This window comes from Syngnathus floridae, chromosome 5, assembly GCF_059516105.1.
Source record: "Syngnathus floridae isolate MCC-2025c chromosome 5, RoL_Sflo_1.0, whole genome shotgun sequence".
NCBI lineage: Eukaryota > Metazoa > Chordata > Actinopteri > Syngnathiformes > Syngnathidae > Syngnathus > Syngnathus floridae.
In genome coordinates, this window is record NC_142417.1 from 7,921,928 (window position 1) to 7,946,034 (window position 24,107).

The following is a 24,107-nucleotide window of genomic DNA, read 5'->3' on the forward strand; positions in this document are numbered from 1 at the left end:
AAAAGAAAGAAAAAGTGCATTATTTTGAAACCAATATTCCATAGAGATTTGTGCTTGCATAGAACATTTTTGCTTTATCAAATAAAACCGCTATGAATTGAAAAACTATGCTTGTAGATAAGAGACCAAAAGCCGATATAATTTGAATGAATAGAATCTGCATAGAATTATATCAAATTAAATAAAAAAATGTAGAAATGGATTTAAAGTGACTTTATAAACATGACTGTGGGTTTATAATATTGTCCTGCATCGCCCTCTAGCGTATCGAGGAGTCCCGTTGCGTGGTATTTCGTTTTGGCGCCGATGGAGGGAGTCACTCGTGAGAGCTTTGCTCAAGTCAGACGGCGGCACTTCCGGTCGGCATTTTGTTCTACGAGAGGAGGAGAGCCTCTTTCGGCCGATCGCAACAAATCGCAACATTTCTCCTTTTTACGCTCGGAAAAAAAAACAAGTGGCTCGCGCTCATCGCACAGGTCAACCGCGACGCCGAAGAAAGGACGTTCGCCTTCCTGATAAACGTGCAAATAATTCGGTCGCGAGTTGTGTGACGGAAGAAGGAGCGAACCGAGCCCGACCCCGGATTATTGTTGATAGCTAGCGAGCTAGCCACCTAGCTCGAACGGGGCTAGCTCGGCAGAGCCAATCCGAGTTTTCTTCTGGAGGAGAAGAAAGGGGGAGCTAGAGATACGGACACAAATCCAAGCTAAAACATTCCCCTCCCTTTGGGCGCCTCATCCGAAGGTAAATACACTCACCTATGTGCAGTCCAGTTTTTACCAATTCCGCACTAAATAACCAAAACAGTTGTGTTCGAGAGGGGGGCCACCCACGGCGTCGTTAATCGCCGACCGGGAAGGAGATGGATGCTAGCGGGGCTAGCCGCGCCAACTAGCTAGGTGTGTTTTCGCTCTTGCCCAGGCGCACGGCCTCGAAGCTGGATGTCACTCGTCGAAGCCCGCGGACCTGTTCCCGCAGCGTACGCAAACAACCTCGCCGTTTCCCCCCCGAAACACGACACAGCCCTTCACATTTTACCCTCGTCGTTTTGCTCCCATACCCCGCTGTCGACCCCATCGTTTTATTATTATGCCAACTTCATAACATCCAAAGCTAGTCAGCGTTAGCCTTACCGGACAAACCACCCAGCCGACCCGCGGAGTGAGCTCTTTTCCACCGCTTAAGTGATCGCGGCGAGCTCGGGCTTCTGGCTTTAGTCAACAACTTCGTCTAAGTACTAACTTGAAGCTTACATCTAGCTGACAATGACTGTCTAATTTGGCGTTATCATTTCGACGTGTGCCAATTAAATCTCATCAAATTATTATTAGTAATATTACGCTTGTGGACCGGTGATGTTGACGACAGCCACCATTCACTGTGCATCTGCTCTCCTTTGTGCCGCCTCCTCGCCTGTCAGTCTCCCAGCTGTCATCTTTGGCCCACACGTCGAGCTCCGAGTGGGAGAACCCCACAGACGTGCTACTACGAGTTCGTGTTTACAACAGCTCCCCTACCCTCATTCTTCGTCCGTTGCTTGCTTTTCTAACTCTTGCCGATTTGTGAGCGTCGACATAACAATTGGAATCACAGTATGATGTTTGTCGTACTTGTTGCATTTTATTGCAAGTCGTTCGGATATTTGCATTATTTACATTGCGTTTGCGGGGTACGTATACCAATATAGCAGAAGCTTCAAGGTCGAAACACTGTTCGATTTCTTCCTCTCGAAACACTGTTTGATTTCTTCTTTTTTAACAGGAAATTGCATTTTATTCAAAAGCTTAAGAGTGGCTCACGGGCGTGTTTTGCGGCATTCTGTTTAGTACAAGAAAAGTACAATGAATCACCCCGCTATGCACCCCTCTAAACGAAGTTGGTATGCAGGTGTAGCAAAAAAGTGAGTGAAAGCAAACTTAATCACCCCAGATTAAGTGACATGTTTAAGGAAGTTGATTTAGGGCTTTTTAATTTATCTGTCACCCAAGTCTAAAAATAAAATGAACTCTGTATAATGACCAAGTCAAATTATTTACCCTTTGGTTCGGCCAATGTTTACTATGAAAGGACGTGAACTTCATTTATTGCACTATTTTACATCGTCAAGTGTTTAAAAAAGTAACACTTTATATGTGTCGAAAAAATTGTTCCATTGTTTTTAGAACTAAAGAGTAATCCTGTTAATTATGCATAGGTGGAATGCTCAAGTAAGATTACGTGGTTTGAGGGTCCTCAGTTTACAATGGCCCTGAGATATGACTTTTCAAGGTTCCATTATTGTAAATAGCCGAGAAGTGTTTTTCATACAAATGTTTAATGTAATTATTCCTTCACCACTGCATGAGCGCAGGTAAGTGATAGGCTTGAATGATTTTGAAATATAATATAATTCTGATTTTTCCCCCCTTCGATAATGTAATAGCGATTTATTATGCAATAATTTTTTCCAATGTCCTCTACCTATACATTATTAAGAAACAATAAATTAATCTGTTTTACAATAAACATTTACAGATTTGTTATACATACATGCATACAGTCAGTAAGTCCTAAATCAGATAAGAATAATACGGAGAAATCTGTGGCTTTATCGCGTCAACTTTTCATGTTTCCACAAACATTCAGAGTTAAATATTTTAAAAAAAAAAAGGACTGCCCTGCTTCAGCCAGAAACTGAACTAGATAACATAAACCAAAGAAATATACTGTATCCAAAAAGATCAACTGAAATAGATATCTTTCTCTATCTCAAGATTAATTTGATTCTTTCTTCAGTCCTAGTTAGTGATAGACTGGCAGGTTCGGACCTGTGCGCAAATTTGGTTTACGTTGATGCTGTCAGAACGGGACTCTGTCGTAAACTCAAACCCCTTTAAAGTGCAATGTTTATTTCTTTTTTAACAGATCATAGGAAGATTTGTTTTCATCTGAAATGTCACTGTGTCTACCTGCGACGGCACAGCATTCTTCGACAAGGTATGGTGGCAATAGTTAATGCTAATTGATCCTTGTTATTATTCATGAACGCAGTCATTTTTTGCAAACTGTTTCTGTAAGTACTGTATGTTTCATCATTGCATTACTCCAAAAGAGCAGTAAAATTGCAACTGTTTGGAAAAGATTGCCACTTTTTACCCATTCACATGGTGGTTCAAGGACGTAACGCAATAAAATGTGCGCAATAAGTAGTTAATTTCATAATACCCGTGGGAATGAATGTGTACTTAATATGATATGTATGTACAGGATAATCAGTTTTTAGAAACTGAGAGGAAAACATGACATACCGACAAGGGCAAATTGGAATGTCAAGGACTTGTTCAACCAATTTACACTGTCACCAGCTCTGTGAATTATCATCACAATGTAGGCGGGATTCCCATGGGATGGGAGTCAACCTTACCTTTAATAATGGGATTGCGACGGAACAGGATAAAAAGTTCACAGGAGCAGACGGGAGTGGGATTATTCAGTTGGAAAGTGAAAGAAGACAAACTGTTCAGTAATGGTAAAATGCAACTTTATTTCATGTAGCTGACCTCCAAAATGGGAGCGATATGGGAGCGGAAATCATTCTGAACGGGAGTAGGACGGGAGTGGAACTCATTTACAGACATGAATGACGCATAATGGTGTCCATTTATGTCACATAATTTGTGAACATGGGATTTGGGTTTGCCAACCTTCTTGGCTACCAATAAGTGCAAAGGCCTACTAATTTGATAAAAAGAACTTCTGAAATATACTGGTACCTCACTGGTGACCCAAGCTCCCTGTGGGCACCACGTCGGTGACCCCGAGTATACATTCTAGTCTTGCGTTCTTTTCTTGACACCTTGCTCAAGTTGCCTCTGCTTAACAATTAAGTGTCACAAAAAGCCAAAGAAAAAGTACAAACTCAATCTTTTGATCAATTAGATACAACTAGTTGTTCTGTTGTACAGGACTTTGGTGACTCTCTGCAAATCAGCTCTTAAATCTTAATTTCCTCCCTCAGGTGTCAGGAGATGTGAGGACAGGTGTCATCCATCGGCCCCCCCGATCTACCTGTGTATCAACACACTCCCCCCCACCCTCACCTCAAGCATGAATGGGGATATGCCTCATGTTCCCATCACCACTCTTGCTGGGATCGCTAGCCTGACAGACTGTGAGTGACGCTCAACATTCCCTGCCTTTGCACACAGTTGATGAATGTCCTTTTGATGATCATTTATCATTTTATTCCTTCGTCTCTTGTTCCAGTGTTGAACCAGCTTCCCCTTCCGTCCCCCCTCCCCGCCACCACCACTAAGAGCCTCCTGTACAATGGGAGGATCGCAGAGGAGGTCACCTGTCTACTGGGTTGCCGGGACGAAAACCTAGCTTCCCAGCTTGCCCATGGCCTCAACCAGGTTTCCACAGAGCACATGTAAGTGGCCACGACAAAAAATCTGTCCATTAAATAATCTTAGTTGCCATCCTTAGAGCGCCTTATTCGGGTCATCAATGAGCTGAAGTCACTATCAGCTGGTTTTGGCAGGGATGAGAATTTTCCACCAATCAGTGGATTTATGACTTTTTCAGACCAAAATGACCATTCTCGACATGAGTGTAAATCTTTTGAGAAGATTTAAGCAATTAAAAAGTGCGGTGCTGGAAGTGGTTTCCAACCCGTAGAAAGTGTTGATGTTGGTTTTCTAGTGTGGTCCATGAGAGGGTAGTGAGTGGTATTGCCATTTAATGCATAGTGTTTATTTATGTTATTCTTGCTGTTACGGATGATTGAGCGCTAACGTTAGCATTAGCTGTTGCAAAATTGGCAGAGCGCATAATATCATTCCTGCCTGTTTACCTCATTTAATGTGTCATATATCTGTTTGGTGTATTTGATAAGCCCATAAGCATCCAAGTCTTCAAAGTAGCTACACTTTTTGTTATGTGTTATTGCAGAGAGCTAAAGGACAACCTGGGAAGCGATGAGCCCGAGGGAGACGCGCCACTGCTGCTGCAGACCATGCTGGCCAGAAACCCTGGCATCTTCAGGGAAAAAAGTACGCTGCTCAAACCACATCACTTTTCAGTGGAGTTGTAAACTCAAGGTTTAGCGTCTCAATGATTCCTCATCTTTCCTTGAACAGATGTTATGCAGCAGCCGATGGTACAACAGTACAAGATCACCCAAAATTCCATGCATAGCCCGGCCCAGTCGGCAAATTTCCAGCCGGCGGCAATTTCTCCCAATCCTTCAAGGTAGGTGGTCATCATCCAGTTGAAATGGAATCCAAATCAAAATGAAACACAGATTTGTTTTGACTTTAAATTTGGAACCTTTACCGTCACAGTCACGACTGTCATCAGCATCAAACACTGGCCATGTTTTTTGTACTTTTCATGTTTACTCGATTGGTAGGCAGGCACTTCCAAATGTCTGTATACAAATCAATAATTACACCATGGTGATCAATAATAGTACAATATCTCTGTAATGTGCTATTTGTGCTCTTGCTCATATTTGCCCTGTTTTCCTTTTCCCCATTTAGTCGTTTTGTTCCCCCCCAGACTGGCTCTAGTAGTAGATACTTGGGCCAGCAAAACAGTCCAGTTCCCAGTCCATACACACCCCAGAGCCCCGCCCCTGGTTACATCCAGCAGTACCCCCACCAACAACCACCCAGCTACAACCAACATCAACAGATACAGCAAGGTGAGTCATCATCAACCACAAGTTCCTCCAATTTTCTGTGATTTTAGAAATCGTCTTTTCGTAATAGCAAAAATTTATATAAACAAAGGCTGGGTAACATGCTACGCAACGCAAGCACCAAAATAAAAGCCTAACAAGCCATTGTTTATGTCGTTATTGGTTAGGCTTTTATTTTAAAGTTGCACTGTTAAGACTGTTACCGTAGCTTAGTGTGATCAATCGATGCAAATTCACCAGATTTTCAAATACATTATAACAAAAATATAAAATGTTTACTGTTGTAAAAGGTAACAAATATCACCATGACAAAAAATTACAATTTCGTTTAATGTTAGTTGTTGCTTCACACAAGCAAAGGGAAGTTAAGCGAGAGAACACGATCACAGGCTGCCTGCTTCCAAATTAAATGGCAGTCGCTACTCTGATACTGTGCTCAAATAAAATCAATTCCATGTGTGAAGTCATTAGACCCATTCAAATTCTTTTAGGCTGGAGCATAAACTAGCTTTTGAGGATTTTACAACACAGTAATGTGATGTGTTTGCTTTCTCAAAGTGTCTGTGGCCAGTCCAATGGTTCCGGGAAGTATACGAAACATCCACGAAGGCAAGGTATCAGGTATCAATGCTGCCAACCATCACCCAGACAGGCATGGCACTGACGACTACTTGAACATCGTGCACCGGCTCGGCAGTGAGGTACGACAAGCTTTTCAGTCCCAATGGATTTTTCTGAATAAACCTGACAGAAAAAGTCTTAGAGAAAAAGTTGCTAAAGGGGATTGAAAAAGCAACACGTGGGCATTACTAGGGTCTAAGAAGCAATTATAGACAGAGAAACTCAGTTTTTAATGTTAACTTGTCCCACCGTTATGTTATAGTGGGTCGCAAGTGCAGAAGGGCTTACTCATAGAAATAGGTAGATAAAAAAAAAAAAATGATCGACTTGGTAAGTGGGAAGGCACTCCAGACATGCAACTATCTGTACACAAACCCTTTAAATCTGCCCTGTGTGTTTTATTCAGGAGGGGGACTCCGCCTTGAGAAATCCGTCGTTCCCTCTGAGGTCGCCGCAGTCCGGCTGCTCCCCAGCAGCGGGTGAAGGGACACCCAAACGTAATGAATTGGGGGCCAACATTGCTTTCACATGGGATTCATGTGTTTATTTAGTTGGCGTGGGCATCACTTAATTTTTTCTTTTGTTCTACTGCCTCACAGCGGGTTCCCGTCCTCCGCTAATTCTGCAGTCGCCACCTCCGTATGCGCCGTCGCCGAGGGAGGGGGGACTCGACCAGAAACAGCATCTTCAGCAACGCAGGAAGATTCCCGCTGTGAAAGAAGAGAAAGACATGTATGACATTGTCAGCTCGCCAAACAAGGACTCCACCAAACTCACGCTCAAGTTGTCCCGGGTCAAGTCGAATGAGTCCGACCCATCAGGTAGGCAAACGCACACTGAGTATCGACAATATTCAAGAAATGAGCAGAGTAATCAATGCCCGATCTTTCAGGTGACACTGTGCCAGGCATGGACCACAACTCGGACAATATGGAGGCGGAACTGGGCTTCCAGCAGGTGCCTGTTCTCCAGCAGAACCTGGGAGCCCGTCACCAGCAGGCCGGGGGTGCCGCTGGTTTCCAGCCTCCTAGTTCCCCTTATGATGAGGTGGAGCTCGACGCCCTGGCTGAAATCGAGCGGATAGAGCGAGAGGCGGCAAGCGAGAAGTGTTCTAAGGAAGTCCAAGATAAAGGTACACAGGCCGTCAGGAAGTTTTTTTGGTAGAAACATGAAATCTATATTGTTTGTTGGATTTGTTTGTTTGTCTTTTTAAACAGACAAGCCACTGAAAAAGAGGAGACAAGACTCTTTTCCCTTGGAGCCAGGTGCCGGGGGACCCGGTGGTCCCACTGGGGCCCCAGGAAGCGGACCTGCAGGAGGGGGCAATGCTGGCAAACTGACCCCGCAAGAGGCCACGGCAGCAGGCAACGGTGCCAGTCGTCCTCCCCTCATGGTGAGCATCGACCTCCAGCAGGCAGGGAGAGCTGACGGCCAGCTTGACCCCTGTCTGGCTGCCCCTGTCCCGGCCCTAGAGGCCCAACGCTGGCCCGAAGAACCTGCTTGCGGGCCCGCTGCCGTAGAAGGTTCTGACACTGCCTTGCGTTTGAAACCGGACGGACGACCAGAGGTCATCAAGAACAGGGTTGATAAACATGATGGCAGAAGAGACATTCGGGAGTCGTCCAAACACAGACACGATGACAAGTCTTCAGACAGGCGGGCGGAGATGCCCAAGTCGTCGGGCCGAGGGGAACATGGACGGGACAGGGACAGGGAATCTGACAAAGATAGGAGGCATCGGAGCGAAACCGGCGATACCCGTTCGAGAAGCGACCGAGATAGATTCGGCTTTCGGGCATCCTCTGTCGGAGAGCCTGGTCGTAGCAGCCATAGGCAAGACGCTCTCAAGCCGGCTGCTGCGCCATCTGGCGCTAAGCTTCCAGATTCTTTCCCCGCTCACCTCCTGGGAGGACAAAGTGACGCACTGAAGAACTTCCAGATCCCTAAGGTGATCTGGATCGACCCAAACAGCAGTAGCTACCAATCATTCAGTTGTCACTGCCTGCAATCTCACGAAATCATGCCACCGCTCTCCCTTGTTTTCGCATTAGTCTTCTCATGTATAATCGTTTGGTTTGTATTGGGGGTTATTTTAACACATTAATCCGCCTTAAACCATTTCCAAAGTAGATGTTTTGTGTTCTTAATGAAATTGAGCATCCAGTCTATATGGTTGTGAGCAAAAAGGCACAAATCTAAAAAAAAAAAAAAGAAAAAGGCTCCACTGCAGTTTCCCAGTTATCAACGCACCGGTGGAGAACCTGTGGCGCGTGGGCCCTAAATCTCTACTTTTTCTCATTTGAAGTATTCATCTAAGTATTTGTCACTAGGCTATAGTGAAAACTAACATGAGTTGCTTAGTTCATCAGTGTGCACCATTGATGTTACAGCTGTGCAATATGGACACAATTTTTAGAGGATATAGAAATATATTCTTTAATGGCATTGTAGATTGCTAAAAGTAAAATGAAACAATTATCCAATTACCAATTAATAACATTGTTTTGTGGTACGACTTTTCAAAGAATGCCGTAGAGTGCAAGCAATTTGAAACAAGTTCAACAGTCCTTCAAGTAGCATTCCATTATGTTACTAAGTACAGGAAGAGACGAGATGCATCTAACAATACATACGACAGATGATTACATCGTACAATAGATCAATATACGTCTTTATATTGCACAGCTCTAATTGACACTGTACCATTTCATATGTTTGTATTCAAAATCCAAACTGAGCTTTTGTTTTTAAGAATAATTGGCATGTAGAGCATCCCTAACTCCTTTCTCTTCTTTCAGATTAAACGTGACATGCATTGTGGCGCTCCACCTGAAAGTCCTATGTGGGGCCAGCCAAAGGTGAAACTGGAGCGGCTGGGTCTGGTGCAGGACTTTGAAAAAAGGCCGAGGCCTGTGGTGGTTTTGAAAAAGCTTTCGGTGGACCAGATCCAAAGAATCATTCGTCACAGTAGGACCGGAAAGAACCGCTTCTCGCCGGGAAAATATGGCAAAAGTAAGAAAAGCGCCTATGACTACTAATCTGTCAACTGATTTGATGTCGTCATCCTGTATCGCCTCTAATGAGATCTTGTCTTCTGTCCAGGCGGCATGGATCCGGCCATTTTGAAGGAACTGCCGCCAGAGTTGCTCGCGGAGATTGAGTCGACCATGCCCCTTTGCGAACGAGTCAAAATGAACAAGAGGAAAAGGAGTACGACCAACGAGAAGCCCAAATACGCTGAGGTCAGCTCGGATGACGATGCAAATGGAGAATGTGAGTCAACTATTTGGATTCCTGTTCAGTGAAAGCATAGTAGCTATTTGTCTTTTAGAGGTTTACTCTGTTTGCTCAAACAATGGCTGCCCCTCTTATCGGCACTGTACCTTAATTAGTCTACGGGTAGGCCATTCCCTTTATCAAATGAGAAAATTGTGCATTTTTTGCCGACACTTACCAAGTGTCTCTGATATTCTTCAGTCTAAATGATTAAAAAAGGAATAAAGTAGACAACACACTTAACATTCACTCTTCACACTATGAGCGGTTCTGTCTCCTCCAAAGGGAGACCAAAGGTGAGTGTGCTCTTGTTGCCTTGAGGACACAGGGAGAAGCTAGGGGTTGGAACAAGGTGGCTATTACTCACCCAAAGTGTCAAGGAAAAAAACAAGTACCCATTCAAACATCTATTGTATTTTCGCTCACTTCATCGGCAAGCCACTGAATTACACTTGACTAGTGGCGCGCAGCCGCGCAAGTCCCACTTGCAGCGCAAAAATGTCGTCAAACACCGCCCCGCCCTGCCCCTACACTGACAACTCCTCCCGCAGCTTGAAAATGGAAATTCTTTAGCCAGTCAGTAGCTGCCAAGTCATTTGTGAAATCTGGAAATTCTTTGTGTGGGGCAGTATTATGCAAATTAGCAGAATTGCGAAATCACAGTCTGGCAAAATCTGAACAGCTTGCGCATACATTTTAGGAAATAGGCAGCTCACAAAAGATTTACTTGGCTGTTGAACTTAACACTTGGCAACATTCTAGAGACCCAAATATTTGTTTACATCCATTACAGTCAAATTAAAATATGACCCCTTTAAAATCAACACCACCGTCAAAGACTCATTCCTTTTCCAAAGTAAAAAAAAAAGTAGCTGCTAGGTGTTGTTTACACACAGACATTAGATTACCTGTTGAGACAAGTGAAGCAGTCTAGCTGAATCAAAGAAAGATAATGTCATGTTTTGTGGCGATTACAATTCAAATAGATGTGACGGCATTTTACAAACGCCTCCCCGATAATACATGCTTCCCGCCATCTTCAGTTCTGTAGTGTAACTCACCCATGTGTCTTAAGGTACATGTTCTTGAATTTTCACAGCCGGCAGGAAGCGTCATCGTCGGGACAAAGATAGGACATGGGACTTTGAGGAAAGAGAACGACGGTTCTCGGGCGAACACCGGAGAAGTAGCGTCAAAGAGGGCCGGCGAGGGTCAGGCAGCCGTTACCGGGACTCGTCCGAAGATGATTCGCCTCCTCCCAGCATGAGCGATGGTCTGTTTTTACAAGTGTCCCGTTTTTCACGCTCTTTTGGCTTGGCATGTTTTGTCTTGGCTAATGTAATCGAATAACAATTCTCCTTGATCAGTTGCCAGGAAATTGAAGATGAAGGAGAAGCAGAAGAAACGGAAAGCGTACGAACCTAAGCTCACGCAAGAGGAACTGATGGACTCGTCCACGTTCAAAAGGTTCTCAAACAGCATAGACAACATCCTGGAGAACCTGGAGGATGTTGATTTCACCACCATGGGTAAAACGTCTAAGCGCTATCTGTTGAACCTCTTTTTTGACGTGCACTCATTATGTGGGTTGTGTCCAGCAGCAGACGATGATGAGATACCTCAGGAATTGCTACTTGGGAAACACCAATTAAACGAGCTGGGCAGCGAATCTGCCAAAATCAAAGCCATGGGCATCACCGGCAGGGTAGTCATATCCTTAGTTCATTTCAGCTACTTTCTTTGGTAAATCAGATTATTATATTCCTTGTGTTTCTTTTTAGATCCCATCAGATAAGCTGGTGAAGTTGCTCAACATACTAGAAAAGAATATCCAGGATGGAGCCAAGCTCTCTACCATGATCAACCATGTGAGTCCCCACTTCCCGCATTGTCTCAAATTGGGCATCACACAAATAGATGAATAGACAAGTAAGAAAATAACAGGTGGTTAGGTTAGGGCTGCAAAATTATGGGCAAAATGATCAACAGAACCATTTTTTTATCAATGCATTCCAAATGTAAATATTGCAGACGATCAAACGATTTAATTAAACAATTTAATGCATTTAATTTAGTAGCCACCAAAATCATCACGACTTATGTTTGATTAATTGTGCAGCCCAAGGCAAAGTTTATACGTATTGTTTCAAGCCTTTCTTAAAGCTTGTTTTGACAGAGTGGTCTTGTCTCATGCAAATGAGGCACAGCCCCCTCACCCCCTCTGATGCTGGGCCAATTAGAGTATGACTTTTATTGCCCTGACAACAGGACTTCGTTTCGATTAGACATTGCCTTCAAATAAATAACTGCTTGAAGACAGACAGTTTAGACCTTTCACTTATGTTCTTGAGGTAAGAAAAAAAAGAATCAATTTCTCTTTCTTTGTAATGTCAGGACCACGATGCAGAGGATGAGGAGAGGCTCTGGAGGGACCTCATCATGGAGCGAGTGACCAAGTCAGCTGACGCCTGCCTCACGGCCCTGAACATCATGACATCAGCGCACATGCCGAAGGCCGTGTATATCGAGGACGTCATCGAGCGGGTGCTGCAGTATACAAAGTATCATCTCCAGAACACGCTCTATCCCCAGTACGACCCAGTCTACAGGGTGGACCCGCATGGGGGTGAGGATTGTACTGTTATCTGATCATTATGCCATTTAAAGTTGCTGTCTGGGGAGAGCAATCATATCTAGCTTATTTATTTATCTAATCAATTTGTTATATCTATCTGTCCATCTATCTATCGCTCTCCATCCATCCATCTAATCATTCATCTAGGTATCTTGTTAAGCTCCAAGGCGAAGCGTGCCAAATGCTCCACACACAAACAGCGTGTCATCATCATGCTCTACAACAAAGTGTGTGATGTCGTAAGCAACATCTCTGAGCTCCTCGAGATCCAGCTGCTCACCGACACCACCATCCTCCAGGTAAAAAGATTGAGATCATGTTGTGTGTGTGTGCCTGGGTACATGCAGTACTTTCACTTTTTAATACTTGATTGCAATCAATGACATTTTCAATTGCGGCCTAAAGAGATGTTCGATTTCATCCCTGTGGGTGATCTACCAATTTTGCAACTGGCTTCATTCAGTTCCTGCTGGTTCCTCACACTAAAAGCAATTTTTTCTGCATTTTTGTTATCCCCCTCTCCAGGTTTCTTCAATGGGAATCACGCCATTCTTTGTTGAAAATGTCAGTGAGCTGCAGCTGTGCGCCATTAAACTGGTTACAGCGGTGAGTGTTCTGCGGTTTACGCTAAACCAACACTTAAAATTTCCAACCAGAAGTGTCAAAACACCACACTTAAAACATTTCCTCTTTCAGGTGTTCTCGCGTTACGAGAAGCACCGGCAGCTCATTCTGGAGGAGATCTTCACGTCACTGGCCAGGCTGCCCACCAGCAAACGCTCCCTCAGGAATTTCCGGTATGAAAAGATACGAGAGCAGGCCCTGCTTTTAATGTGAGGCTGCGACACTCATCCTATACTTTATATATACTTTCTCAAGGTTGAACAGCTCGGACCAGGATGGAGAACCCATGTACATCCAAATGGTGACTGCCTTGGTGTTGCAGCTCATTCAGTGTGTGGTCCACCTACCCAACGACAAAGACATTTTCGAGGAGCATGACAGCATGGTAGGAGAAATTACACATGCGCCTGCAGGTTGTATACGTAGTAAAACGCATGGCAACTGCTCTTGCTGTTGTTTACTTTCTTTCATTGTATTTATTTTCAGGTGGACCAAGATGTGTTGATTACCAACTCGTATGAGACGGCAATGCGAACAGCGCAGAACTTCCTTTCTGTTTTCCTCAAAAAGTAAGCAACTCCATTTCCATATTTTTGGTCGGAATACGGATTTTACTACAAGATTACAGTGCATCATCCAAAGTAAAACACCGTCTTTTATGTAATGCTGGATGCAAATTTTAAAAATATATATATATATAATTGAAAGTAAAATAAATAAACGATTATCCTCGTTTTGTTCCTATTTATCACGTTTAACTTTGAAGGTTCCATTTTCTAATTTGTGATTAGACTTTCGCTCACCTTCCGTTTCTAGTCTCACCGTATATTTCCCGTTTTCTTCCTCAGATGTGGCAGTAAGCAAGGAGAGGAAGATTACCGGCCGCTGTTTGAGAACTTTGTCCAGGACCTCCTCTCGACGGTGAACAAACCAGAGTGGCCCGCTGCCGAGCTTCTACTCAGTCTGCTCGGCAGACTCCTGGTTAGTGTGATCCGGCTCATTTGTTTGTTAAATGATTTTGGCCTGTGTTTGTTTGTAATTTATTTACTGTATGCTGCACAAGCCAACAAACTATGTTTGATTTTCACCAGGTACACCAGTTCAGCAACAAGCAGACAGAGATGGCACTCCGAGTGGCGTCTCTTGACTACCTCGGTACAGTGGCCGCTCGCCTGAGGAAGGACGCAGTCACTAGCAAGATGGACCAGCGGTCGATTGATCGTATTCTACAACAGGTTCAACAAATCTATAGTTGTTAAATGTACTAAAATGTGCTGAATATTTATCCCTGTGATGTTTCCACAGTCTCAGGGTAGTGATGAAACCCAGCAACTGCAAAAGGCTCTACTGGACTATTTGGAAGACAATGCCGATACAGATGCCTCCCTCGTGGTGAGTTTTAAGTAGAACCAAAGAAGCTTAATGTATGAGAGGATACTTTCTGGATGCACTGTAGTATCTAAAAGGATAAGAAATTAAGGCAAACTGCTTTCTAGTTTGCAAGAAAGTTCTACATCGCCCAGTGGTTCCGGGACGCCACAACAGAGGCGGAGAAGTCCATGCGGAATCAGAACCCAAAGGAGGATGACTCCTCAGATGGGCCACAACACGCCAAGGAGATGGAGACCACGGGTGAAATCATGCAGCGTGCTGAGAAGCGCAAGAAGTTCCTACGCAACATCATCAAAACCACGCCAGCTCATTTCGCCACACTAAAGTAAGCCTGCATTTCTTCGCACTTGTGTGATGTGATTGTTGTTGTTTTTTTGCTGCATGTTAGTCTTTCAACATCTTCTGCTCTTCTCTCTAAGGATGAGCTCTGACACTGTGGACTACGAGGACTCCTGTCTGATTGTGCGTTATTTGGCCTCCATGAGGCCGTTTGCACAAAGCTTTGATATTTATTTAACACAGGTAATTATTGAAAACTCCTACTCTATGTTTATCACATAGTGGCATTCAGGTTTTGCTATAAATGTTATTTTTTGACTCAGTTCTCATCATCAGGTTTTCTCTTATCCATCTTACACTTCACAAAAATATGCTTACTGAGCTGAAGTGTCTTGAGAATTTTTGACTCGCAACCCATGCTTAGTGGAATAAAATAAAACATCGAATTAGCATTATTGTATCTTATTGTTTGTTTGTTTTGTTTGAATTAAGATATTGCGAGTCCTTGGAGAAAGTGCCATAGCTGTGAGGACTAAAGCCATGAAGTGTCTGTCAGAGGTGGTGGCTGTAGACCCCAGCATCCTGGCGAGGGTACTTGTCGATGTTCCTATTGAAGACTATCACCCCATTTGACTTTCCTTCCCTTGTCATGTCGTAAACTGACACAACTTTCTCTGCATGTACAGTCCGACATGCAGCGCGGAGTTCACGGCCGCTTGATGGACAATTCCACAAGTGTGAGAGAGGCAGCCGTGGAGCTGCTGGGAAAATTTGTGCTGAGCAGACCGCAGCTCACCGAGCAGTACTATGACATGCTCATAGAGAGGATCCTGGTAAGATTTAACTCGATCCATATTTACCAGGTTACTGTGGGCCTTGTTTGATTTTCATTAATTTCATTCATAGATGAGGTTAAGATTAAAATGATAAAAATTAAAATGTAAAATAATAATTAGTTTTCTTATTATATATTTATTCTATTTGAAATGAATTGTCAACCATTTTAAATCAATAAATTGCTAATTGTATATTATATAATTGGAGCTGGCTAACTGACAGCATGATAAGCTGTGCACCATTCATAACGTTGTCAGGATCGTCATAAAATAAGAATCCCCATTACTTCAATAGCTTGTGTGGTGCAGTCGTATTACTACCACCCTACACCCTTTTTTGAAATGCAGAAATATGTGGCACCTACAGAAAAAAACTAAACAATCATTATCAGAGTGGAATGAATTGTCTTTTTTTCCAAATGCACGCTCTTAAGATGTCTTTCCAGGATCTGTAAGCATTACATCGATATTGTTATGCCTGTTGTCATGGAAGTCAATCGGGTTCACGTGGAGTTCACCCTCCATTGCAGTCCTACACTGCCTCCTAGTGTTTGAAACATGCTCCAACACACCACTTTGTTATAACAGCATCTGATATCCTCTCCTGTTTAAAATATAATTATAATTTCATTTATTTCTACAGGATACAGGTATCAGTGTAAGGAAGCGAGTGATTAAGATCCTGCGAGACATCTGTTTAGAGCAGCCCACCTTCAGTAAAATCACAGAGATGTGCGTCAGAATGATTCGCAGAGTCAATGATGAGGAAGGGATCAAGGTATGCTTACTTCATTGCATTGGGTTGTGAACATGTTTTGAAAGATTTACATAAATCACATTTAATGTCTTTTCTTTATAGAAATTGGTGAATGAGACATTCCAGAAGTTATGGTTCACTCCTACGCCGGCTCACGACAAGGAGACCATGACCAGAAAAATTCTCAACATCACCGATGTGGTTGCGGCCTGTCGTGACACCGGCTACGACTGGTTTGAGCAGCTTCTTTCCAATGTAAGTGTTGTGGCAAGACCCTGGCAGGTTACAAAGCCATTTTTAATTTTAAGCATGACGCCGTGCTTTCCCTTTGGGGTTAGCTTCTCAAATCCGAGGAAGATGCGGCGTATAAACCTGCCAAAAAGGCCTGCGTTCAGTTGGTGGACAATCTGGTGGAGCACATCTTAAAATACGAAGAGTCTCTCGCAGGTAAGAAAGCTAATTATGGTTGTCCATTGATTAATGTTCTTTATTCCACCTTTACTTATTCCAGAGGATATTGACTTAACGCACCACACATCAATTCATTCAATATCTTAGACACGTTTTTCCACAATACTACTGTGGAAAACGAGCTGCAAGCAAGTTTTTGTGCTTAACATCAATTCATGAGTTTGTGTGTCAGCCACTGTTGGATTGTGAACATTCCCAGGTTTTTAGCTGGTGAGTGTCTAAAACATGCAACTTTTGCTATTTATTTCAGAATCAAACTGTAGCCCTTCACATTAATCAATTCCTATGAAATAGCTCTCAGTTTCAAAAAGATTGGTCACCACTGAACTAGACTTAAATGCCTTTTCTTTGACTGAAACTAAAACAGAGAGATGATTAAAATATAAACGTAAAGCAGCTCTGTCAAAAAAAGGCAGAGCCTAAAACAGCTACCAAAACCAACACTGATCTAAGTCTCACCTGAAGTGTTGGTCAAATTTGAACTTTGACTAACTTTAAGGCGTTTAACCTTGATATACTTGCACGGAATGAATGTCAATATTTCGTCTTTCTTATGCAGAGAGCAGGGGTGTGAACTCCACCCGCTTAGTGGCCTGCATCACTACCTTGTACCTGTTCAGTAAGATCAGGGCCCAACTTATGGTCAAACACGCCATGACCATGCAGCCTTACCTAACCACCAAGTGTAATGTAAGTATCCAAACGTCTCGATAAGTTCTCGGCGTATTAGCTTGCTTTGATTGCTCTTAAACCTAAACCCTCTTGTGTTGTTTTTTTTTTTAGACTGCCAATGACTTCATGGTCATTTGCAATGTGGCAAAGATGTTGGAGCTGGTTGTGCCTCTGATGGAGCACCCCAGCGAGACGTTCCTTGCCACCATAGAAGAGGACCTCATGAAGCTCATCTTCAAATATGGCATGACCGTACGTTAAGGAGGCTCCACATTAATGCGCAGTACTTTCAAACCTTTGCTGAGCCCAGCGGCAGAGTTTATATTCACATGTTTGAATATTGTGAAAAGTTCAATCAATACTTTTTATCTTTCGTTTGAGAATTTTATATAGTGTCATTACCCATCGAGAAATATTTGGAGTCACCGATCTATGGAATGTGTACTATAACTATGTTCCACTTTGCTGTAGGTGGTGCAGAACTGTGTAAGCTGTTTGGGCGCTGTTGTCAACAAAGTGACACACAACTACAAGTTTGCCTGGGCCTGCTTCAACAAATTCTATAGTGAGATCCACATTTCTCCATATGTAAAATGTCTCTTTTATTGCACTTCTTGACTCACCATTGCTGCGTTCTTCCTTTTACCTCCAGGTACACTTAATAGGCTGAAAAGCCAGCATCAAGAAGATCCCAACAGCACAACGTTGGCAGCAAACAAGCCTGTAATACTGCGAGCGTTGTTCACTGTGGGTGCTCTGAGTCGACACTTTGATTTTGACCTGGAGGAGTTCAAGGGCCCATCAAAGGTATTTATACTGTTTTAAACCGTTCCCAGCGATCTTGATTCCTCTGTCGTGTAGTTTTGTCCAAATACCCCAAAGACGAAGAACTGTAGAAAGAGCTTGATCACACACCCTAGTGGAGCTATTTTCACCATGGACTTGAGTGACGCTTCCACCAACCCACACACTGTCGCTCCATGGATGATAAAAATAGCGCCAACACACTCTATATATTGTGTTGATGAAATCAGCCCTTTTTTGTGTTCTGCCCATGCTTGCTCTTCTTTTTTTCTGGCTTTTTCCCCACAGCCCCAAATATGTCAAGGTTTCAGTGCTGTAATTAAGCATTATTTTAATCATGTATTCATCTCCTTTTTTTCCCCAGTTCCTCGAGAAATTCAATTTGTTTTTAAATAAACATTTTTTAATTACCATTGTTCAGAAACAGGACGTCATTTCAGATTGACAGCACAGAAAATGCACAGACTTATTATGATTGTAATTCAGGTATTGATTCGGTCTGTAACTTGTCAGAAAGTAGCCCAAATGTTTATATCGTCCTCTATTTCTACCTCCAGACGGTGTAATGGTCACATCTCTAAATACATTTGCCCATATAGTATCAGTCTGAATTTACCCTGCCATTGTTTCACCTAATTGGATTACACAACGTGCTGACATAAAAATTTACCTTTTTGTGGGGTACAGATCATTATCAAGGATAAGGTTCTGGAGCTTCTTCTATACTTCACTAAGCATGAAGATGAGAAAGTCAAGACCAAAGCTATCAATGGCTTAGGTAAGTGCAAAACCCATTTTTGAGGTTGTAAACAGCAAGCAGACATACTCATTTACTGCAGTTTGTTTTACATTTATGCCTTAGATGTCTTTTTCATGTAAATATTTTCTGGAATTCTGATTTCACTACTGCATTAGTTTAGCTTTGTGATAGACTGCGCCACATTCCGGACTGAAATCTAAAATGTTACATGGAAGAAAATTCCAAATCTTTTTTGTCAGTCAGTTCGACTTGTACTTTTAGGAAGTGTTTAACATCACATTTTTACTTAACCAATTGCAATCAAAGACCTTTCCTGTGGTTTTCAAGTTCAAGGAGCTTTGAACCTGCCATATATAATGTTGTTGCTCGCATCTTTTAGGCTTCCTCATGATCATGCATCCCAGCCAAATGTTTGTGCCTGAAGTGAAGGCCTTGTACAACGGCATCCTAGCTGACAGTACCTCATCCATCAACCTCAAAATCAACATCCTCAAAAACCTCCAAACGTACCTCCAGGAGGAAGACACAAGGATGCAGGAAGCTGATCGAGAATGTACGTTCCACAACCCAATGAAAAGCTTCATGCGCTATCTCGTGCTCGATTGTCTCATGGAAGAAATGTGTCTTTACAGGGAAAAAGCTTTCTAAACAAGAGGATCTGAAGGAGATGGGAGATATCTCTTCAGGGATGAGCAGCTCCATTATGCAACTGTACCTGAAGCAGGTTTTGGAGGCCTTCTTCCACTCGCAGTCCAGTGTACGACACTTTGCGCTCAACGTCATCGCACTCACACTGAACCAGGGACTCATCCATCCGGTGCAGGTAAGCCACTCATAATGATTTGGTCCCCATTGTCAAACGAATATTGAAAGACAGAAGCGAAGAACACATTTCATCCTATTTGTGCGTCAGTGTGTGCCGTACTTGATTGCAATGGGAACCGACCCGGAGCCCACCATGAGGAACAAAGCCGATCAGCAACTGGTAGAAATCGACAAGAAGTACACAGGTTTTATCCATGTGAGTTGGCATTACAGTCATTCATTTAAATTCACTAGTTCCGATTCAACATTGACATTCTTTTCATTTCTCCTGACTCTCTCCTGTATAGATGAAGGCTGTGGCTGGGATGAAGATGTCATTCAACCTGCAGCAGTCCATCGAGATGTCTCGGAAGACCATCATTAGAGGTTTCAGGCAGGACGAGACCCACTCGGCGCTCTGCTCCCATCTTTTCACCATGATCCGCACCAACCGGCAACACCGGAGGGCCTTCCTCATCTCGCTGCTGAATCTTTTTGATGACAGCGCCGTGAGTATTGGCAACCTGCTAGCTTAAAGCCAAGCATTGTGATTTTTGTTTTAAGTCAGCTTATCTCCTTTTCATTGCGCAGAAGACTGAGGTCAACATGTTGCTGTTCATAGCGGACAACCTAGCCTACTTCCCGTACCAGAGCCAGGAGGAACCTCTCTTTATCATGCACCACATAGACATCTGCCTGTCAGTTTCTGGTAGCAATCTTCTCCAGACCTTTACAGAGGTAATCAAGCTAGGCCAAATATGGTGGACAAAAACAAACAGCGGAACCTCTAAAAGTGATACAATTTTAGTCCATCCAAAATTATCTGCCACAACTGTCCAAACAAAACTTGGTGAGTCTTTACTTTTGCTTTGGTACCAGTGATGGCAAAATTGAAACTCGGGCCCGACCGATATGGATTCTTTGGCGGGGAAAAAAATGTTGGGAAGAATTGTGTTAAACTTTGAAGGTTCCACTAGATGAGCACAACTAGTAATGATGAATGATCACATTGTGCTCATGTGTTTCTTTATTTCCCTTCTGTTCAGCTTCTATTAAAAGAGCCAAGGCGGAAAGAAAAGGTGAAGGTGAAGGTGAAGGAGTGGAAGAGCACATCAGACGGGGAAGATGATGAGGAAAGAATGAACTGCATCTCCCCTGGGAGCGACAAGGGGCACAACAGCGAAGACGACGACGTGGTGCAGATGCCAAAAAAGCCCAGAAAACCAGTCGCTGACTCAGACAACTCTGAGTCCGAATCAGACCTTGACGATTTGAACGTGGACGATACGGAACGAGTCATGAGGCGTCTCCCCGACAATCCCGCTAGCCTCTTGGACTTTGCCAACTCTGTTCAAGGCATCCTATTGCTGCTGGTGCTCAAACAGCATCTGAAGAATCAGTATGGATTCTCAGACGGGTATGCACTACAAGACTTCTGCCAGTTCTGGTATTAAACATGTGCTGTTGTTTGTAATCCTTCCTGTGTGCTTGCTCTTCCCACAGTAAAATCCAAAAGTACTCCCCAACGGAGTCAGCTAAGGTGTACGACAAGGCAGTGAACCGAAAAGTCAGCATTTACTTCCACCCACGACAAACCCTTGACTTCATCGCCAACAACATGGCGCGCGCCACGCTAACAGAAGATGTCAAACGACGTATTGTCAAACAGTACCTCGACGTAAGTGATGATGGAAGTAATTGACATGAACTTAAAAGTGTTACTCTGTAGCTATAGGCACTGCAATTTAAAGATATTGCAGTACAACATGAGGATAGCGATCCCAAGTTGACAAAAGTAGTACCTGCACAATGCACCTCTTCGTTGATATCCCATAAATTGATTAATCACAATATTTAATAAATAAATTCTCCACTATATAAATATTCTATAGATGCAGCTAGCTGTACTATATGGAGTAAAAACTGTGTTTAAAATGTAATAAATTGGATAAAAAGTTTATCATGCGATGATAACTAGGGGAAAACCCTTAATGCTGGGTAAAGTCTGCACGACAAAGTCTAAAATTGGTTGTAGAAGTTTGTGATGTGAGAAGTCACTAAAAATCAATACGAGAATTTCATTCTTATATGAAGGAAAACTGGGTAAAAATTGTAGGTAAAACTTTTTTCTTTGAACTGGACAAAAGGGTATTTTTTCTTTTTAAATAAGGCTGTGCATTGAGGAATTTTTTCCTAGACAAGAAGTGACCCTTATATTAGAAAGATTACATCCAAATGTTAACTCAAATAAAAATAATTGCTTCCACATTGTCTTGAAAGGGCTTTTGACATTTGTTCTGAATGTAGTTTAAGGTTCTGATGGAACATCTGGACCCTGACGAGGAAGACGAAGAAGGAGAAGCGTCGGCAAGCGCCAACATCCGAAACAAAGCCATAAATGCCCTGCTGGGAGGCCCGGGACCCTTGTTGGGACCCAGTCCGCGCAATCAGGCAGGGCCAGAGACAGATGACGACTACAGCGACAGTGACGAGCGGACTCCAGGGGTGAGACTGATGGAGAAATACTTGACCACTGTCTGGCTGATTCCTCATTTGTCCAAAACCACTACATTTCAAGAAATATATATACATTTAAAAAAAAAAAAAAAAAAAAAAGCATTTCTTGAGTTATTCAACACCACATCATTCAATTTAGTCTTGCTAAATGGTTGTAATATTTAACAAATGCAAATGTGGGCCAGTCGTTTTCCCAAACTTAATGTTAAAGGCTGCATTCCAGTTGGAAGTTGGATTCAGCCCATTCGGTAGGACTGCCAAATTTAGTCATCTAGTTATGACTGTCGTGGACGGCCAATTTACGAGCTGCGGGGTTAATTAATTATTTATTTATTGGTTGGTTGATTGATTGATTGGTGTTTCATTTACCTCTCAAAACTGCCTTGTTTCCCCTCGGCTGGTGGTGGTTGTCTGCCTGCCTTGTGACTCACATACGCAGTCGTGGCTAATACAGCGTCATGGCTTAACGGGTGTTAATAGCAGAGTCCACAGAAAGTCTGCAATTTAAGCACTTTTTTTTCCCATTTTATATTCTCTCTCCCGCAATCATAAAGTTGCTTAATTGTGCAATCACTGTCCTCTTGACCCCTCTCCCCTATAGTCTTCCCGGAAGTCGAGACGATCGGGCGACCCGTCGGATCCGGGCCGAATGAGCGAGACGGTGGACGTGATGGACGTGATTGCTTTGTGCTGCCCCAAGTACAAGGACCGGCCGCAGATTGCCCGCGTGGTCCACAAGACTCCCAATGGCTACGCCATCCATTGGATGGCTGGCTCCTACTCGGGGCCATGGGCTGAGGCCAAAAAGCGCGACGGCCGCAAACTGGTGCCTTGGGTGGACACTATCAAGGAGTCGGACGTCATTTACAAGAAGATTTCCTTGACCAGCAACCACAAACTTAGCAACAAAGTAGTGCAGACTTTACGATCGCTGTACGCAGCACGGGAAGGAGGAGCGAGCTAATGGCTCCTGTGCTTTTGTTTTTTGTTTTTGTGTTTTTTAAATCGAATTCCCTCTCCTATCCACTCCCCTGCCGCCTCCACCAACACGGCCAAACTTCACTGGATTCTCACCTTTTCTCTTCCTCATTTTTGTAAGAAAACCACAAGACACTACATACTTTTACATGAGTTATTCTTTGAAAAGGACTTATTATTATTATTGTTATTATTATTATATGAGAGAGACTGCTCATGTTTGTGAGTATGTGTACACGTACAGAGAGGATATAGAATCCAGAAGGCATATTGAGAGGAAATAATAGGCTCCAGTTCATACTCTGTTGGAACGCTTTTACCATGAGAGACCTGGACGGGGGGAGGGAGGGGGAATGTTTGGTCAACATTGTCATGGGAGCTCCTTCGCTGTTGTGCAGCCAATTCTAGTCGCTCGTTTCTACTCCCAATGTATCATAGTTTAACACAAACAGAAAAGCTAAACAATGTTTATATCTCTGAAGACAAAACTGTAAAAAAAAAAAAATAAAACCTTAAGTGAATGTTGGAAATTAGTCTTTTTGATGTTCTTATTAAAGTGTTTTTTGGAATTTATTATACTACTAGCACCTGTTTTTTCTCCCTTCCAGCTTTTAGATATTTGAAAGAAAAAAAAAAAAGCAGAGAAAATAAATCATTTTTATTTTTGTTCACTTGTTTGTCCATGCTGTACAATGGCAGAGTCCTCTGAATATAATTTATTCTATTTCGAACTACGCATGCAGTATATATGTGGCCTATTGCAGAAGGATATTTTGTAAATATAGATTTTTGTTGTTTTAGGTCACCTTAGTAATAAAAGGAAAAGGGGATTCATAACCTTTTTGGGGTGGAACAAATACTGCAATAAATTTTCTACTTCTCTTTGTCATTTGTCTCAAAGTGTCACCATGATCTTTTCATTTTTTTCAAACTACTGTACTATAGCAGATACACAGACACCAATTAAATGCTGCAGAAGGTCCTCAATGTATGATGGA

General features: G+C 42.9%; 1 protein-coding gene across 3 annotated transcripts; it reads left to right on the plus strand.

The window, feature by feature from the left end:
- Positions 1-344: 344 nt before the first annotated feature.
- nipbla (NIPBL cohesin loading factor a) lies at positions 345-23,998 on the plus strand. 3 transcript variants are annotated; one of them, XM_088375451.1, is made up of 48 exons: positions 345-744; positions 2,905-2,976; positions 3,998-4,150; positions 4,246-4,411; positions 4,933-5,033; positions 5,121-5,232; positions 5,523-5,686; positions 6,242-6,384; positions 6,711-6,801; positions 6,904-7,125; positions 7,197-7,436; positions 7,522-8,252; positions 9,103-9,316; positions 9,407-9,577; positions 10,680-10,853; positions 10,948-11,109; positions 11,179-11,285; positions 11,362-11,448; positions 11,975-12,206; positions 12,363-12,514; positions 12,741-12,821; positions 12,912-13,012; positions 13,095-13,224; positions 13,326-13,408; positions 13,688-13,820; positions 13,931-14,074; positions 14,145-14,231; positions 14,336-14,556; positions 14,651-14,753; positions 15,003-15,101; positions 15,197-15,343; positions 15,990-16,124; positions 16,206-16,358; positions 16,442-16,550; positions 17,134-17,264; positions 17,358-17,498; positions 17,718-17,811; positions 17,899-18,053; positions 18,738-18,828; positions 19,190-19,363; positions 19,443-19,633; positions 19,724-19,831; positions 19,923-20,123; positions 20,206-20,352; positions 20,661-21,031; positions 21,118-21,292; positions 21,922-22,119; positions 22,733-23,998. In XM_088375451.1, exons 3-48 carry the CDS (start codon positions 4,087-4,089, stop codon positions 23,093-23,095), a joined length of 7,599 nt encoding a protein of 2,532 aa, XP_088231577.1. In that variant the 5' UTR covers positions 345-744; positions 2,905-2,976; positions 3,998-4,086; the 3' UTR covers positions 23,096-23,998. The 3 variants fall into 3 exon arrangements, with proteins under 3 accessions (XP_088231577.1, XP_088231579.1, XP_088231578.1); XM_088375453.1 differs by having other exon boundaries at positions 11,182-11,285; XM_088375452.1 differs by lacking the exon at positions 345-744 and adding an exon at positions 873-899.
- Positions 23,999-24,107: the final 109 nt, after the last annotated feature.

Excerpts from the sequence above, each read along its gene's own strand:
- nipbla (XM_088375451.1), top strand. The coding sequence starts at position 4,087 with ATGAATGGGGATATGCCTCATGTTCCCATCACCACTCTTGCTGGGATC. Across the intron at positions 5,687-6,241 it reads ACATCAACAGATACAGCAAG|TGTCTGTGGCCAGTCCAATG; the intron begins GTGAGTCATCAT and ends GCTTTCTCAAAG. Across the intron at positions 15,344-15,989 it reads TGCTCATAGAGAGGATCCTG|GATACAGGTATCAGTGTAAG; the intron begins GTAAGATTTAAC and ends TTATTTCTACAG.